Source organism: Gordionus sp. m RMFG-2023, chromosome 5 (genome assembly GCF_954871325.1).
Source record: "Gordionus sp. m RMFG-2023 chromosome 5, tfGorSpeb1-WG-v2, whole genome shotgun sequence".
NCBI classification, from domain to species: domain Eukaryota; kingdom Metazoa; phylum Nematomorpha; class Gordioida; order Chordodea; family Parachordodidae; genus Gordionus; species Gordionus sp. m RMFG-2023.
In genome coordinates this window covers 25,010,063-25,029,360 of record NC_088779.1, presented here as the reverse complement: position 1 = coordinate 25,029,360, position 19,298 = coordinate 25,010,063, and the positions used below count along the sequence as shown (strand labels likewise).

General features: G+C 26.4%; 1 protein-coding gene across 1 annotated transcript in view; it reads right to left on the bottom strand.

The window, feature by feature from the left end:
* LOC135929485 (epidermal growth factor receptor-like) overlaps positions 1-18,582 on the bottom strand; it is a 28,898-nt gene extending 10,316 nt beyond the window's left edge. Inside the window, exons 1-8 of the mRNA XM_065466090.1 lie at positions 18,495-18,582; positions 12,517-13,848; positions 8,042-8,287; positions 4,206-4,409; positions 1,895-2,084; positions 1,503-1,587; positions 1,234-1,341; positions 490-704 (exon numbers count right to left, since the gene is read on the bottom strand). Of these exons, the coding sequence (XP_065322162.1) occupies positions 490-704; positions 1,234-1,341; positions 1,503-1,587; positions 1,895-2,084; positions 4,206-4,409; positions 8,042-8,287; positions 12,517-13,848; positions 18,495-18,564 (2,450 nt within the window). The 5' untranslated portion in view covers positions 18,565-18,582. The remainder of the gene's footprint in view (positions 1-489; positions 705-1,233; positions 1,342-1,502; positions 1,588-1,894; positions 2,085-4,205; positions 4,410-8,041; positions 8,288-12,516; positions 13,849-18,494) is intronic.
* Between the last annotated feature and the right edge of the window lie 716 nt (positions 18,583-19,298).

Sequence of the window (19,298 nt, the reverse complement as noted above, 5' to 3'; positions counted from 1 at the left end):
CCTTCATATATTTTGAAATTCGCTTAAATATATCTGCAATAGTTTCTCTAACTTCCTGTTTTGTTTTTCCCCCTAGATTTGGACCATTTAGGACTCAGGAATTTAAAATCATTTTGTTTGACATTTTGAGAACATGAACAAAATTCTTATCATAACACTCAAACCCGAGATAATATAAGACATGGGTGGTTGGACTCATTTTGGAAAGTAGGACATAATAAAAAATTTGCACAAAATTCCCGAAGCAAAACAATTTTATACCTTTCCTAAGTAATATCGTTATCTTCTTCTTAGAAAACGCTTATAACTAAAAGGCCCAGCAATCAAAAACTAACTTCCTGTTCCGAAGTATCCAAAGAAAGAAAGAAAGAAAGAAAGAAAGAAAGAAAGAAAGAAAGAAAGAAAGAAAGAAAGAAAGAAAGAAAGAAAGAAAGAAAGAAAGAAAAAAAGAAAGAAAGAAGGTAATAATTAAAAAAAATAATGACTTACTTTATAACATTTAACAGGACTTGATAATGCGACGAAGGACATTTTTCTTCGCATTGATATTTTATCAGAGCATCCGATGTCCATGAAGAACTGTTCGATGAATCGATCATGTCTGTTTGGCGCGAAAATGGAAGTACTCTAACCATTTTGCAAGTGTGACATAATTTCGAAGCGTCTTTGCAGGATAAACAATTAGGATGACATCGTAGACACTGCTGTGAGATTTTTTTTTTAAAATAAAAAAAATATGATAAGCATAGTTCGGGACAGGAAGCGCGTTAAATTTAAAACGATACCATCTTTTAACATTTGCATCGCTTCTAACCAAACTGCGATTGCTTTAATAGTTTAGAACTGGAAGCGTACTAAATACGAAAACCGAAAGAGTATTAAATTTAAAAACCGGAAGTAAAAACCACTTTATTAAAATTTAGAAACCAGAAGCGAGGCCATTTAAAAAAATTAGAACGGAAAACTCTGATAATAATATATAAACGTTAATAAACAATAAAGATTTGTTATTTAAAAAAATTTAAATTAATAAAAAATTTCATTTTTGTAAAATGTAGCTATGTAATAATTAAAAATGATTGATCTAAATATTTTAATTGGTATATCATTTTGTTTTATTATTTATTATAGAGATTTAATCCTAACTCCACATAATAAAAATGACAACTAAAGCGGAAAAAAATATGGTATATATATATATATATCTTCCCCTTATCAAAAGGGTAGGTTTACTGTGTAATTGAGTAATACGAAAGTGCTTTGATTAAAGGCTAGCTTGCCTATAGTCCTATTCATGTAAAATCCAGTGGGACAATGGGTAATATTCATTGGTAGGCAATGCTTTATAATAAAAATGTAAAAAAAAATTTAAATGAGGTTATCTTGAATGTATTTTTAAAAAACTTGTAAACCTTTCTTCTTTCTTTCTTATATTATTGATATTAAGATTACAAAATAAAAAATAACTTATTATATATATTTCTGTAATGGTATAAAATTACTGTAATATTGGGATGTAGGACAAGAGCACCATTTTTGCAATAATTACATCCTCCGGAACCAACGATACTAGAAGGGCCAGAACAACTATTTTATTGAGTTTAAAAAAAAAAAAATTTTTTAAATAAGCTAGTTTCTATTTATACTAAAAATATTCTAGATTAATAATAAAAAAAGGAATATTATTAGTAATTCTCTCTAATTAAATGACAAAACTAAAAAATTACCTAATCCTTAAGAATGACAAAATTAGGTTAAACTTATGTCTTTTTCTTTCACAAAAAATATATATGAAGGACCGGATAACTTTTATAAAATATCACGTGATGGTCAGCACTGATTTCTATTACAATATAATATTCGATTTTTTAACATGTATTTATACAAAAAAAACCCTAAATAACAAGCAGCGGAACAATTCGTGCACATGGAAGAATTCAAGGGATAGGAGTCTTGCGGGCAAACAGCGAAGCATTCGTTTTTATAACGCACATTTTTACAATTCGTACAATTGGTAGGGCCGGGACCAAAACATGATTCATCCGAACATTCTGGGTGGCATGGTATACATTGGCCTTTGTCGGCTAATAAACGAATAAATTGTGATTACGTGTAAAGGAAAGGGTTACATGATTGATTTTAGCAATAGAACAGATTTACTGACCTTAATGTTCGAAAAATGAGATATTTTGGATATATATAGTATCATATATACTAAAAATATGGAGGGGGGATTATACTTTTCAATTCTCATTAGTTCGTTAGGGATAGACAAAATTAACTTCAATTAATTTTAAATATCTGGGGAAAATGGTTATATAAAGCCATGATTCAAAATTATTGTTTAAATAAAATAGCTCTTTAATTTGGCTTAAAAAAAATAATATGTAGTTTATTATTATTTAAAAAAATCCTGGAAAATACTATTGGTTTTATAATTCCGATTTTTTCTTAACTACAGTAAATTGAATGTCAAATTGAAGGATTATCTCTATGCTGTACAATAAAAATTTAATCATTTGTTCTATTTTTAGTTCCCAAAGACAATAGAAATTAGTTTCTGAAATTTTTTCGCTATTTAAGAGCCCATTTTTTCTGTAGTTAATCCTAACACCTCAGTTCAAGTATTAAGAGATCTGCGAATCACGGCTTGGCCTGTTTTAAAAAATAATTAGGGTTCGGGCTGGGTCGGGCCTAATATTTTTTAAAAAAATTTCATACCGGGTCAGGTCGGGCTTAATTTTTTTAAATATGATATCATTAAATTTTGTCAAATAAATTGATATATTTTAAAATTCTTGCACGAAACAAGGCGCTAATACTTTTTATTTGTAAAATATTTTTTTTACAATTTTTTTTTCTATATTTAAATTAATCGGGCTGGGCCGAAAAATTAGGCCCGATGTCACTAATATATACTAACATCAATGGGGTTTTTTTTGTCCATATGTTATTTTTTCATCTTCAATCACTTTTTTAAGCGCGTTTTTTTTTAAATTTAAAAATCTGATTTTATCAGAAATGTATTTCAGCCTGTTTAAAATATGCAAAATGGTAGAAGAAATCTTTATTTCAATATATAAGGAATAACCAATAAAAATATAATAGAAATATTTTACGTAATTAATTTCTGTGAGCTATTATGAATTTCGACAAAGAAAAGACTTTCGACTGCTGGTAGGAAAAGTTAAAATTGAATAATAATAGAGGGAAAAAAAAATTCTTTTATTTGTGTTAATTAACTGAAAATTAAGTCATTAATTTTGGAATAGATAATTGGAAGCGTTTTCAAGAGATTTTGTTTTTAATTTTATATTTTAAAGATATCTATAAAATATCATATTTAAAATTAATTAAAAAGTATATATGGTAAAAATTATTCGTAAAAAATAATATTAGAAAATATTTAGCAAAAAAAACGCCTTTCATTTCCAGACAGAAAGTTTTTTCAAAGCGGTTTTTGGGCAATGTTACCAGCAATTTTTTTTTATTTCCAAAAAAAAATGTTAAACTCTAGAATAAATTTATTTTATATAATATAATATTTTTAAAAAACCAATCCGGACCCACATTTCAAAACGCCATTTAATCTTTATTAAAATCAAACCAGTTTTTTCTATTTACGATTAAAAAAATGGGAATCTAGAAAGTTCTTTTAAAAAAATATTATATTATATAAAAAAAAATTAATTCAAGAAGTTAACATTTTTTTTGGAAATAAAAAAATTGTTCGCTAGTAACATTACCCAAAAAACCGCTTTGAAAAAACGTTCTGTCGGAAATGGCCTTTAAAATATTATTCATAAAAAAAATCTTGATTTTATTTATAAAAGGAAAATATATTATGATCAAATTTCATCTAAAAAATTCAAAATAATTTTGTATAAAATCTTTTAATAAGTAAATCTCTTTTGTAATTTTCATACATAAAAAATCTTTAAAGATAAAATAACCGAAAAATATAAACTCAATTCAATTACAAGTAATTACTTCCCTAACATCATCTATTAATTATTCATTTTAAAAATTTTCTAGAAGATATAACGAGATTATCCAAATTTTTTTGTTTTTAGCGATTTTTTTATTTTAGAAATTTAGAACGGGAACCAATTTTTCATTTATTTAGTTTTAAAAAAAAACTTAAAATATACGGTTTTGGAGTTTTTAAATGGAATTCAACATATATTATATACTAGAATACTTACCTTTAGAGTCTTCCAATTTTGTAAAAGTTCTAGGAGGACAAGAAGGAACGCAATTAAAACCTAAGCTTGTGTTTATCTTATAATGTAGGCAGGAAACACACATGGAATCTCCGGGTCCCCAACAGCCATCAACGCATTCCGAATGGCATTCTCCGCATTTATCTTGTAGTACAGAGGTTTCGTATGCAATTGAGGTCAGTCCGACTTGAAGCGAATAGAAAGTATTTTTAGAAATATGCATATAATAACGATTATATATATTTTTTCTTTTTTTCTTTCTAAGTAAAAATCTTCAACATCCCAAAATGCCAAGCGGTTTATATTTATAATTAGCTTGTATAGCAATATATCAAATTGTATTTCGTTGAATAAAAATATTTGAATTAAAATATTCGATAATAGATAATAAATATTAGTTCAGAAGCCCTGATTGAACAGATAGGTCCAAGTCGAGGCTCGTCAAATAATTCGGCCTTGATAGACTGGAACCTATTGAATTTTTTATATAAAGTTTTATTATGTTCCTACTAAAACTTCCATTTCAAATTTAAAACATTTTCTAAGGTTTCAATAAAAATAAAATACAATAGTAAACGATATCAAAATAAATAATATATAAGATCTTAGATAAAAATGTCCAGGGGATGGATGTTGGAGCTGTTTCCACCCAGATCGAAATCAAACTGAGCAGATTGGAAAAAAACATTTTCCTAAATCGAATGAACTCGGTTGAAAAAAATCGGAGGAAGGGTGACCAAGAAAAATTTTCTAAATCTAATATTCATTAGTTAATGAAGACTTAAACCTAAATAATCTAGTCTTTTAATATAATCTCTCAACGTAAAGCAGGTTTTGAGTATAAGTAAAAAATATATATAAGTTTAAGATAATTGGTAAACTATTTAAGCTATTATTTCTAACATATTAACCCTAAAACCCAGATCTTAATAAATATTTTCTTTCAAATTATATAAATGATTTTTCATATTTTTTTTTCTAAAAATTGTTAGTAAAGATGGGGGGGGGGGGAGGTTCTAATTTTTTTTATTCAGGAACCGGTATACTAATTGGCAAGTTTGGTAAAAACTAATAGATTATTGGCCGCTCCACGGTTTTCAAACCCTAAGTATTGTTAGATCGATTACAGCTAAGCCCTGATACCAAACTCGTGGACCGCGTTAGCGGTTACCTTATAGTTGTGATAGAAGGATACGGGGGTGGGGTGTATATTTAAAAAATTTGGTAACAAAACTTAATATCAGCCTTCAATACTAATTTTTGATAGTGTACAATAATTATAAATTTATCACTTCAAATATATTGGCGGCCATTTAAAATTTTTAAAGAAAATATTTTATTTACTATTTTAAACCAATCAGAAAAACCCCCATCGAACCGGAACAAGATATTACCATCCAGTGAAGGGTCTGAGAAAAGATTTCTGCTAAACTATATTTCGAAACCTCCTTATCTAAATCCAGCCAACAGGAGCAGTTGGTTAATGGGTAATAATAAAAAAATTGTGTCCGGGAGTATTTACATCAATAGTTTTTCGACTTGGGCATTTTTGCCCGGGATATTTTTATCAAATACATTTATGTCCGGGATTCAATAAAAAAAACCCTTTTTGAAATATCAAGCGTATAAAAAAATTTGAAGAGTTAATAATCATAAATAGTAAAGGGACAAGTCCTGTCCTATCGATCTTCGAATAAACCAGAACTATTGCACGGTATTAGCGTTACCAATAGGCCAATTCGGTTAAATGGGGCATTTCGATAACCAAGTTTTTTGTTACTTTTCAAAAAGTTACTATAGCTTTTAGTTTTTATAGGGGAACGCCATTACTAATGCCGTCACTCTTATCCAATGTTTTGGTTTATAGTATTGCATTATAATTTTTCTTGGATAATAGACTTTATTTTATAAAATAAAACATTAATACTCTTTCGATGTTGGATATTCCTCCTCCCTCCTCCTGTAAGTAAATGGAAATGGTGATAAGCGGTTTAAATGTATGATTATTGTATGGAGTAAATGGGTGACTGCCACTCACCCCCTTGTGAGTGTTGTTAAACGGCTCGATTTCGCCGCGATTTAAAATTAAGATTTTAGTAAAAATAATATTACGCTAGCCTCAAAATTTCGTTAGCAATTACCCAAACTTTTCTATCAACTGCTGCAAAAATCTCCAGGTTTACGTAATATTTTTGGCTAAAATATCGGGTTAGCCCTTTTTTAAAAATCGAGCCGTTCAACAAAACTAAAATAATTATATGTAAATTATATAATGTATTTTTATTAAATAAAGTAAATTAAAAATAATTTTTAAATATTTACCTTCCTCCAACTTAAAAGAAAATAATATAAATAAAAATGGTATAATCATTACAATTTTTTATTCGTTATGATAAATTAAATAAATACGAACCGATGCAACTTTTTAACCGATATTCACGGATAACAAACATGATAATAAGGGTTTGGTAGATTACCAGATACCAAAAAAAATAATAATGTAAAAATATTTATTGAAAAAAGAAAAGATAAAGAAAAGGGAAAAGTCCATATCAAAAAAAAAGGAAATCTAGAACAAAAAGAAAAATGTTCGATCAAAAAAGGAAAACGATCAATCAAAATAAAAAAAAAGGCGTCGATTAAAAAAAAGGAAAGACCTCAAATCGAAAAATAAATATGTCTGATCAAAAAAGGAAAAGTGTCAATCAAAAAAGGATAAGTAGCACAATAAAAGATAAAGGTTCAATCAAAAAAGGAAAATTGTTAGTTATTTTAGAATATTGTTTTTAATTATCATTTATAAATTCTGAAATTTCATATTTTGGCATCATAATTTTTTCTAACTTTTTGAGATGTCTCTTTAATTTTATGGCATTCTATTTTTTAATCTATTTTTGTCATCTTTTCTTTTCTTAATTTTTTATTTTTCTTGTTTATCAATTTTTTAAAAAAATTTTTTATTTTCCCTGTCATCAATAACATTTGCGAAAAATATAATTAAAGTATATATATACCATATTAAAAAATTAAATAAATTTTAACTACAATATCAAAAGATAAGTGAATATTATGCAAAACCCACGCACCTGCCCGGACCATAACTGACCGAAAAATATAACTTTTTTAAAAATACCATAGAATTCTCCAGCAATTGTAATGAAAAGCCGAGTAACAAAAAAAAATAGAGAATGGGAAAAAGATGACAGAGAAGAAAGACATTAGAAAATTTAAGATTATATGGGCTACAAGAACAAAAAAAAGATCAATCAAAAATGATGAAAATAAAATTAAGAAAATTGAAAAAAGATGTTAAAAATAGATTATAGACGATATAAAATTTAAGAAAGATATCCAAAAGTTATGGCAAAAAAAACAACTAGGAAAGAAAATTATAGATAACCAAAAATTTTTTAAAAAATGCCAAAAAATGATATTTCGAGATTAAACATCAAAAGATTAATGGATAGCGATTTTCCTTCTTTTTTTTGAATTGGAATTGTCCTTTGATTAAACCCCTTTATTTTCTTGAAGGACTTTTTCATTTTTGATTAACACTTTTCCTTTTTTGATTGAGACTTTTCCTTTTTGTTTATGGGAACTTTTTCCCTTTTTGATCTGATTATTTACTATTTTGGAATAGAGAACCCTGTTTTTTAAAAATATAAATTTATAACTTATATAAATGATTTTAAAAAAATTAATTTATGAAGGTTTTAATTTTCAAATATCGGTTAAACGTGCTCGTCTGATTAATAAAATAGAGTAAAAAAGCCATTCGTCATATAAAAAAAATCATTATCATGATGAAAGATTCTTACATATTCGGTCAAAATTGTGCGGTTTAACCCGCAGGCCGTTCCAATTTATGGTCCACGTGTAGCAAAGGTTCGAATTATTGGCAATCTTAATATTCCCTAAGCCGCCCAACTTGGTCAAACTTTTTAAACCTAAATACTCGATATTGGTATTTGATATGGATACGATATCGTGGGTCGGTAAAGACAGTCCTCGGATTTCTTTTAGGTTTTTGAAAAATTCCAAAGATTTCAAAGCTGAAGGTAAATCTGTGTAAAATATAATATAAATTGAACGATTCATTTTATAGCAACTACATTAGAAAAATAAAAATTTTATATTTTCGTTTTAGTAATCTGGATGTAGATCCAATTGAAAGAGAATGGGGGTGGGGAAGGGGTATATATTAAAGATCTGCATCGGGTGTATATATAATCACACCCGGCCCGAAATTAAGGCTATGTTCTTTTATTGAAATTTGCTTTTTATTGAATTGCTATATTTTTTTATATTTGAAATGCTATGTTTTTTATTTTAACGTTAAGTTTGTTTTTTTTAATTGCTATGCCTTTATATTTTTGTTATAATGTTTGCTATGTTTTTTAATTTTTTTGCCATGTTCTATCATATTTTGGTATACAATCATTAAAAACTGCCGCTAAATGATATTTGATAAAATTTACTTATTTAACTCTTTTAGAATCAATAAGCTTCGGCTAATCTCAGAAATAAGATAAACATGACAAGGTTTCAAAATTGCTTATTCATAGATGGCAAACAGTTTACCCAGAATTAAATGATATAAATAATAGATTGAGGAATATAAGCATGATACAGAGAGTGTCAACAATGCTTTGGTCATCAAACAGGCTTATTAAAGATATGACACATTATATGAAAGAAATTCCACCTAGATTTAAAGTTGTTACACATGTTTATGGCTTTATACTTAAATACAAAAGGAATTCAAAAAGAACAAAGTAAGTTTAGAATTGTTATTTTCAGCCTATCAATAGGTTAGGAAAAACAAAACTACATTATCTTTTGGTGATTGCATCCTAACTGATAAAAATATGTAAATTAAAAAGGCGAAAATTAATTATGGACAATATTTGAAGATTTTTAATTAAAAATAAGCTTTTCGTTTTGAATGTGTTTGTGTAAATATGCCAAGGATGGAGAACTCTAATAATTCAAACTATTTCTAACCTCTCATGGCAGCAAATGTAAGTTATAATATAATTTTTCAAAATTTAATCAGATATGCTCAAAACAATCAAAATGATTTAAGATCAAGGCTAGCTTAATCACTGCTATAATGTTAATCGTTATAAAAATCGTTGTTAAATTTTAATTTTTTATAGACATTTTTTTCAGGGTTGGCAAGTCGGTCAATTGACCAGTCAAATTCAGTCAATTGACCGGAGGAGTATTTGACCTGTCAAATACGGTCAAATACTCTAAAAAATTAAAAGGAAAAATGAATTAAAAATATGTACAAAAAAGGGAAAAACGATGTAAATACATGTGATCACAATGTTTGCTTATTTTTGTGGTCCACAATATCAAGAGGAGAACTCACTAGCAGTGAAATTAATGAAGTATGTGATATAATACAAGAATTAGCTATTTTACAAGGTAGTGATGACCAAAATATTTAAAGTGATATAATTAATTTTAGAAGCAAAAACAGCATGTTTAATTAGCAAATTATGTGGAAAGTAGTAATTTCCAGAAACAATCAATTCCGATTTCAAGTTAATAGATTAAACTTTGTCTACTCTTCCCAGAGACTAACAATTCCTAGATCTACTTCTTCTTTAGAAAGAAATAGGTCGATTTGGTTTAATATTCTTACGTAAATAGGAATCGATTGAAGATCTAAGACATCAGGAAAATTGATTAAAAAATCTTAAAGAAAATGATAATATTGAATATGAATCAGAACAAGAATCTGCTACAGATAGCTACACGTTAGTTATTGAATGACAATGAATTTAAAAAATTAATATTATAGATTCATTTTAATATTATATTCAAAATAAAGTTAATATTAACTTTAAAAAACTTATATTTGAATTTGACCACATTTGATCGGTCAAATATCGGTCAATTGACTGAAACGTATTTGACCGGTCAAATGCACAACCCTTATTTTTTTATTGTATAAATATAATTTAGTTTTATATATTGTGCAAAAAATTTGTTGAATAAATCATAATACAAACATGCTCTAGCTAAATTTTTCTTTCTTTAAAAAAAGTTCATAAAATATCTAATATACAATAAGTTATTTAGTTAGTTAATTGAAATATAAAATTAAAGTTAATTAATGTATAGACCTGAGATATATTCATATCATATATAGAGAATTTTTAGATCACTTTTTTAAAATTTGAAACATTGTTTTATTAATTTATAGCAATAATTAATTAATAGCATTTTTTTAAATTAATTAGTATTTTCTAATTTAATACATAAAATTTTAATTTAAAACACAGTATTTATCAATTTAAAATAAGGCATGTGTATAAAAAACATAGCAAAACGATTATTTAACATAGTATAATTATTACCTAATAATATATAATTTATTTTAAAAGGTACTTTCTCCGAAAATTCATATTTATTTATAAAAAACAAGGTTGTTTTTGGCATCATTCGTGTTTTTTTAAAAGGTAAAAGAAACAAGATAATTTAAAAAATACATTTAAATATTGTGGTAATAAGTAACTACCGAGCTACTTTCTCTTCTAAAGACATCAAATAAAATTAAAGAAAAAATGAGCCAATAACCATCCTTATCGATAATAAAATCACTTCCAAAAGGGTTATAAATAAAAACATGATTTTCGGATGACCTTGTTTTGAAATTTTTTCAAATTTAGTAAAGATGCTAAGGTTTGTAATAAGCTATATTTGCCCAAAATTTCAGCCTCCAAGTTGTTATACTTTTGAAGATATCAAGGGGTTAGAAGTATGAAAAATTGGTTGTTTTTATATGAGTTGTTTTTATTTTATTAAAGATTAATTTAATAAATTTATCGCATTTTTTGCAGAAAGATATTTAAAGATCCCATATAGGGGTAGCTCCGATTTTAATAAAATTTAAGCAATAGGGGAGACTGGGGTTAGGTAAACCCCGGGGCTTGGCAAACCACTTAATCTCATTTTAAAATTGAATATACCAGGAGGTTAAAATTTTATCGTTTTTATTAGTTTACATCTATAGACAAAAAATCTTTTGAAATAAATAATTATTAAAAATTTTATTTAAGAAATAAAATTTTGAGGTAACTATATAAAAACATAATTATTCCGGGGAAGAAAATAAAAAACGTCTATCTATGGTATAATAAATAATTTTGTACATATATTTTTAACTAGATTTTTTTTATATTAATTTTACCTATGATTATGTAAAATCTTATCTCTAATTTTTTTTGTAATCATATAGAATAAAAATTGTTAGAGTTGTACCGGGTTTAATTTTTACACGGATACCAATTTTGAGATCTAAGAATCTTAATTATCCGTCAGGGTTTAGTACTAGATCTTAAAAAATTAAATTTTTTAACCCTCTTATTCATAGAAAGTAAAATTTAATTCAATAAAAATATATTTCTTTATTTCCTTCTATTCAATATTTTATTAATCTATAGATGATTTTTATTTTTGTTTAATAATTTCACATATTTTAAATAAAATAATTTTTCGATTTCATATAAATTTTTATTATTCGGTTATGAACCGGATATTTGAAAAGAAGTGATTGGTTACAAAGAGGGAAGATACTGGCTCGCTAGGATCTCTAGTAATATTAAATGGTTTAAAATTTTAATAAAATTAGAGACTCATTCTCCTGTACGAAGTTTTTTAAATATTTTCCTGAGCAAAAGTTGCCTAAAAAATTGTTTTTTTAAAAAAATATTAAGTAGATATGTTATATTTTCAAAAATTTATTAATTACAAAGCGTGTAGTTTTTAATCAATCATTAATTAAATGAAACCTAAAAATCAATTAAAGAAAAAGAAACCATTTTTAATGCTTCTAGCCCTCATATTTTCAAAAAGTATAAAGAGCTAGGAGGCTGAAATTTTGCCTGACATATAGATTACACGAAACGAACCTTAGCTTGTATTTAATTATTCATAAAAATCGAAAAGGGTCGGTTGAATCGTGATCGAAATACATAGGGGTGAACCTTTCCTTTTTTTCTTTTTTCTACTAAACAATGCAAAGCATTTCATTTACTCAAAGAAAATTTTCCCTTAATTTTATTCAGAAATCTGCAGAAGTACCATTTGCAAGGCCCGACCCGGATTTTTCTAATTGTTATAGCTAATAATGGCGATTTAAAATATGTAACCCGGTCCTGGTATATTTTTTTTAAAAAAGCCCGGCCCGGTTCGGCCTAGGTATATTTTAAAAAAATTAATACGGCCCGGCGCTGCAGGTCTTTGATTTTATTATGTTCAATTATCTTAAAAAAAATACATTGAATTTTCAAATAGCCCATAATTATCCGAACGCTTCCCAAGTTCTGCTCCAAAAGATCCAATCCTCCTCTTCCATTCAAATAACTCGCATTTTCAAAGGATTCCTTCACAATATTGATATCGCCTAAAACTATTTCGCAGTTTTTATATGTTCCAACATCGGCAAATTTCATGTAAGAACCACCGGCACTGCAATAATTAGGGCACCAATATTTTTCCACATCGGGTAAATGATCGATCGTGTTAATCATGCCAAATTCTGAAGAACCATCTTTGAACGATTTTTTCCGGCAAGGTAGGCAAGTGTTCCCCGACTCAGTGAAGCCTCTTTGAATGGGACATTGATCTAGGCACAAATAGTTAAGGGAGTAAGTGTTGTGCGGACAATTGTTCAATAGACAAAAATCCTTGTATATCAATGTTCTGTGTTGTTGCAAATTTGGTGTCTTTTTGGGAGTATTAATGCCATCTTGTATGTATTTCAGGGCCAGATCATAGCCAGAATTAATGTTACAATCCATCACGCATTTACCACCAATGTAACCATTGTAGTGACTTAGAGACGATGATAAAAACATTGAATTATGACTCTTATCAGATAAATCTGTAAAATGTTTGCAGCCCAATGTGCAATTAGAAGGGGAATCGGTTGAGCAGAGTCCCATGCATTCGGGATTGCAGCAATGCCTTTTTTCTGGGCCAATGCAGCGTGACTTGGCATGACACAGTGAATGGCAATAGGTACGGGTCAGAGTTTGGCATACAGTGTGTGACCAGCAGTAGGAAGGGCTATTAAAATGCATTGAGTATTTGTATTTGGCCAAGCCATTCGAGCATTCTGAAGGGCATGTGATAGCCTCGTTATAGCATTTGTGGTCGTAAATTGCATTTACGTGTTGATTGGCAGGTTCACCCCATAAATCGTTCCACAAAATCTGGCTATCTATATTATAACAAAACCGTGGGTTGTTTTGAAAGATAACATTTCCTTTCAATATTTCGACCAAAGATGGCAGTTCTAAAAATTCCAATCCCAAAATAAATTCTGAACCATCTACGATTTGAATTTTTGAATTGTTTTCAACTATCAGACTGTAGCCATTGTAGGTTGTTACCCCTTGAATTAATTGTAGGTTAGGAAATTGCAAAACTTTCTTTGACACATTAATGATCATCAGATATCCTTTTATTTGGTGTATTGAATTAAGGTCCGAAATATCATCCTCTTCTCTTAAACCATTGATTATTAAATTTCCAAGTATTGTGTGACAATTTTTAAATATTGATATACCCAATAAGTCATGATCATCAAAAACATTCCCCTGACAAACTAAAATCAATATATTAAAGTAAATGATTAAAAGCATATGTAAATATATTATATAACTTTAAATATAAAGATTAAATTATTTTAAAATAGATATAATGTAAATTGGGCTCCTTATAGTTCTAACAATTTTTATCTTATAAAAACTTATGTGCAAATATTACTATAAATTAATATAACATTTAAAAGTTAATATTAGATGGCAACTTGTTCAATAAAAATATTAACTCATAAAATCTATAAACTATCCCTTTCAAGGTTTATTATAACTTGGTTATATTAAGCAAAACATAGTTATTATTCTTTTCATAATTTCCTGTTAAGCAGATATATTTGATACTTCAATTTTAACACCAGTGATTCATTCCAAAATAATAATTAATCCTAATAAAAAAAAATTTTTATGGACTATTAAATCATTTTTATAAGAAATAAAATTAATCTATGTATCTCTAAACCGATAAGAAAAACCATCATTTAATTTTGCTATAATTTGATTGCATGTTCTTTATCATTACATCATAATAATAAATAAAAATTATGCCAAAATATTTTCCTGTGAATTATTTAATTACAAATAGTAAATTTTATTATTCAGAATACTATGAATTATTCGATTTGTTTGAATAATGCACCATTCATTTCATATTCATTGAATAGGCCTAGTAAATACAGTATGATTTTACAAACTTTTATATTCATTAAATTTTCATATCATACAAAAAAAAATGTATATCATTATTTGGAAATTAGTTATCAGAACCAATCAATTAAAGACAGTGACCCCTACACTTTTTGAGGGATAGAAGCAGAATACCCCCCTAAAGTAACCCCCCCCCCATTGTAAATTATTTTTTGACACCAATAAATTTCAAAAATAATTTTTATTGCATCAATATTTATTATAATATAAATATAATGTAAAAAATATATGCTTTAAAAATATTATTTTTAAATTAATAATTTAGATAAATTAGGGGAAGAGAAAGCAAAAGAATTTATAATTTCATCAATATTTAATTGTTTAAATAAATTATTTTCCATTGATAAAATGGTTAAATCAATTAAGAAATGGATCTTTCATGACACTACGAAGTCTTGTTTTAATTTTACTCATGACCCTTTCGGCAGTACATGATGTAGTAGGAATAGTTAATAAATATTTATATAAAATTGTTAAATTTGGGAAAGCAGAAAAATTTATAAGCAGACGATAAGGTAAAATAAATGAATAGTTTCTCCAGTCTGAATCATTCATCTCAGAATTATTATCATCATCAGAAGAAGCTAAATAATGTATTAGTAAAAATATTTTAATTAAATAAATTTACAATTCTCAGAATCTGACAAATCTTCTTTAACCTCTAGGTCACGAGTAATAATTACGTCCCCCGTTTTAGCCATTTTATAAATATTTCTAAACATCAACATTTCCTCAAAAACTTGACTTGTATTTATTGATAAAATTCACAGATATCCTTGATATCATCTTTAACAATTGCCTTTTCCGCCATTCCCTTTGGGGTAAAAAATGATGTTTGACTCAAAAATTTTATCGATTCATCGTTAAATCTTTCACTAAACTGCATATCAAGTGCAGCATAAAACACACTGATTTTAAAGCTAAAATAAAATATTATATTTAATGATGAAAGTATATATATATACCTCTCCTTTTTGGATTGTAATGTTTGAAGTCTTGAACTTTCAAAATCAAAAGGTAAATTTCTCTTCTTCATAAAATCTTGGGCCTTTGAAAAGACATCCAAAAATTCAGTGTTATTATCAATTTTAGGATTATAAAATAATAAAAGATAATAATTTAAATTATACTTCTCATATTAATCAGGCAATCTTTTGCCAATTGAATTTGATTTATTGCAAACCCTATATCCTTCGAAATGGTTTGCAATTTTGTACAAGCCAAGCTTGTTATCAACAATATTTTATCCAAAACACATAGTGATAAAATAAAATCAAATTTTTCTATTCTATAGACTAGAGCACTAGCCATAGTGGAAGTGGCAGGATCTTCAGAATCCTTTAAATTTGCCAAAGCTGCCCTCAAAGCATCATAAAATAGGAAAAAATTTACAATGGCCTTATATGATGTTAGCCAGCTTCTATAAATATAAAATAAACATTATATATCGAAACAATTAAGATAATATTATCGAGTGGTATTCTTGATGCGTAAAAATCTATGTGATTTTGTCAGTAAATCACTCTGACATGTTTTGAGCACTTCATATCTTTTAACACCATTAAAATATACGTAAATTTCGTCTAATATTCCCAAGACATTTCGCAGCTCTTTTACTAATTGGCATAATTGAACAACTATTAAATTTAATCGGTGACAATAGCACCAAATAAAAGCTGCCTTTGGCGCCTCCGCTCTAATCAAAGCCTGCACTCCATTAATTCTTCCACTCATGTTTGAGGTGCCATCATAGCTTTGCCCCACTAGGAATTCGAGGGGTAGATTCATGGAGCCAAGCTTGGATATTATATTCTTTTTAATATCGAGGCCCGTTGTATTTCCCGTACAATAAATGTCTAATCAGCCTTTCAACGGGCTTAGGTGTCTCGCTATTTTCAACATATCTCACTATCAAAGCTATTGCTTCTGATTTCGATACATCATATGTGCCATCATCTATAATTGAATAGCACCTGTTGAATTCAATCTCCTTTTGAATTTTTTTATAACCATATTTTTCAAGGTTTCAATAAGAATATTTATGTTATTATATGATAACAGATTTGAATATAATTTAGATTTTAATCCCTTAATTTTTTTCTCACTTCTTCTTTCTTCATTATCTTGTATATACATTTTAAGAACAGGCTAGAATCTGCAATAAGTTTAATAAGGCTCATCATATTGCCATCTTAATTTTTAATCAAGCATTTATATTTTTTTTGGTTAATATTTTTGGGCATATTTTGACAATGATCTAGAAATTATAAATGATTATATATAAGATTAAATATTTAAATTTTTACTATTCCCTTTGATAAAATTTTAATTTTGCGCCAAATCTTGAAAGTGGAAAAATAATTTTATGATAAGAAATATCGGATAACAAACTAATTTGCTAAACATCGACCATAAAAAATTTTAAAAAAATAAATAAAAAAATTAAAAAAAAAAAAGTACCCCCATAGAAATTTATAGAAGCAGTTGCTTCGGACCCCCCCCCCCATTGTAGGGGTCACTGATTAAAGATAATATAAATCCATATTTATGAATATTTAAATATATTTTTATCTTTTCTTTATTTTGATAAAAATAAATAAAAGATGTCAATTTAGATATAGTAAAGCTAGAATACAAATCTTAAAATTTTTTCTTACAAAATTATTCCACAAATTATTATACCTATACTTAATATTATATTATTATAATAAAAGATTATATTATTGTAGTTATACTTATAGATTACATTTTATACCTAACCTATTAGACAATTTTATCATAAACTTTTGAATTTATAATATAATTTATATGTGTCATCCATAAATATTTCATAAAAAAAATGACTTAAAGATTGACAGCAAAATTGTATACAATTCATAAGAAATGTATTCTAAACATGCTGGAATATATTTCAGGCAAAATCAGATTTATAAATTTTAAAAAAATCTTATTCAAAAAATTATCTAAAGTTAAAAAAAAATAACTCATTGACACAAAAAACATATTGCCGCTAACATATATACAAAATTGAAAAAATAAAATATTCAAGAATTTGAAAAAAAATATTGAAATATATATTTTTAAAGATTAATAAAAGGATTAATGGTTTGGAATTCATAAAAAAAATAACAATTTTAGTATTGGTATAAAATGTTATTATTATTAAAAAATCTTATAAATTATTTTTTTATTAATTAGTTTTGTAGTTTGAAATTTACCAATGATTTGTAACTTATAAAAAAGTTTCATATTATATGATTGAATTAAAAAATATTTATAATTTTAAAAAGATTTGTGTAAAATATATGAGACCAGTATTTTCTTTAATACTTTAGACATCTTTTATATACACTTTAATTATCTTTGCTTTTATTTTTTTAGAAAAATACTGAAAAACTAATATTAGTACTATGGAAAGTATCTTTTTCTTTTCCTGCTATAAACTTTATTGTGGAATTATTTTAATGACCAACACATGAAGAAAAATACATTGTGAATATGAACTTAGTTAAAATTCAATGGCATTATGGTTCAAATTAAAAATCAAATTTTGTGGTAATGACTTGCAGAACTGCACTCATACCACTTTTTAATAAGAATAAAATAAGAGAAAAGTTAGTTTATTTAAAAAATATATAAAGAACTCAAATATGTTAATTTAGTGGAATGTGTTAAATTCTCATTTGTTAAACAGTATTTATTTTAAAACAATTACTAGATGTGTAAAAAACATTGAATGTTATTGATAATTATATTTCTTTAAAAAAAATATGTTATTACTCGATGTAAACAAATTTATGCATATATTTATAAATATCTTAGATATTTATATTATAATTTTTTATAAACCCTATATATTAAAAGTGGGTGTAACTATATTAAATTTAGTTTTTTAATATTATAAAATATTGTTAAGATATATTTTAAAGATATCTAAAATTTTTACCTTTATTGTTGGAATTTATGTCAGAATAACTTATTTTTATTAATAGAAACAACAAAATAAAACTTGTCATTACTACGTGCTAGCCCATTTCAAAAAATTTTAATTCCCATTGAAATCTGCAAAACTCGAAACATATAATAGACATACAAAATATTTTACCTGACATTTAATCAAATGTTTTATTTTAAAAAATATTTAATTTAAAAATAATAGTAATAATATAAATAAAAAACAACAGAAACATAAAAGGGATATATTATAAAATTATAAGTATGAGTATGTATGAATATTATTATTTCTGAAATTACCAAAATAATTTTCTTTAGGAAAAATTGGAAGTTTAGAAAGGTAGTTCGACTCTCAAAAAAGATCCTCTATAGTTTTAAGCCCCTCTTTAAATATCTATGTTAGGATTTATTGATTTTCTAAGGCTTTTTATTAATTAGAAAGTCTCCTCCCAAAAATTCCCAAAGTGTGAGTATTTATAGTAATGTTTTTATGTCGTTTATAAAAAATCGACCTAGTTTATAATTTTCCCATCTCTGGTATGCATATATTAAAACTTGATGAGTTTAATAATTGTGGGATTTTGATCATCTTATTATATATACAACAATTTTATAGCCCCTCCGTCAAATATTTAAATCATTACATTACAGCTATTAGAGGTAGACCCATTGAAAAACGAATCTAATAGTATTGAATATGATTAATATATTATTCGTTTTGTTCGAATACGAATAAAAGAATTTTTAGATTCGATTAATTTAAATATCCGATGAATTATAAGAATTAAATTATTAG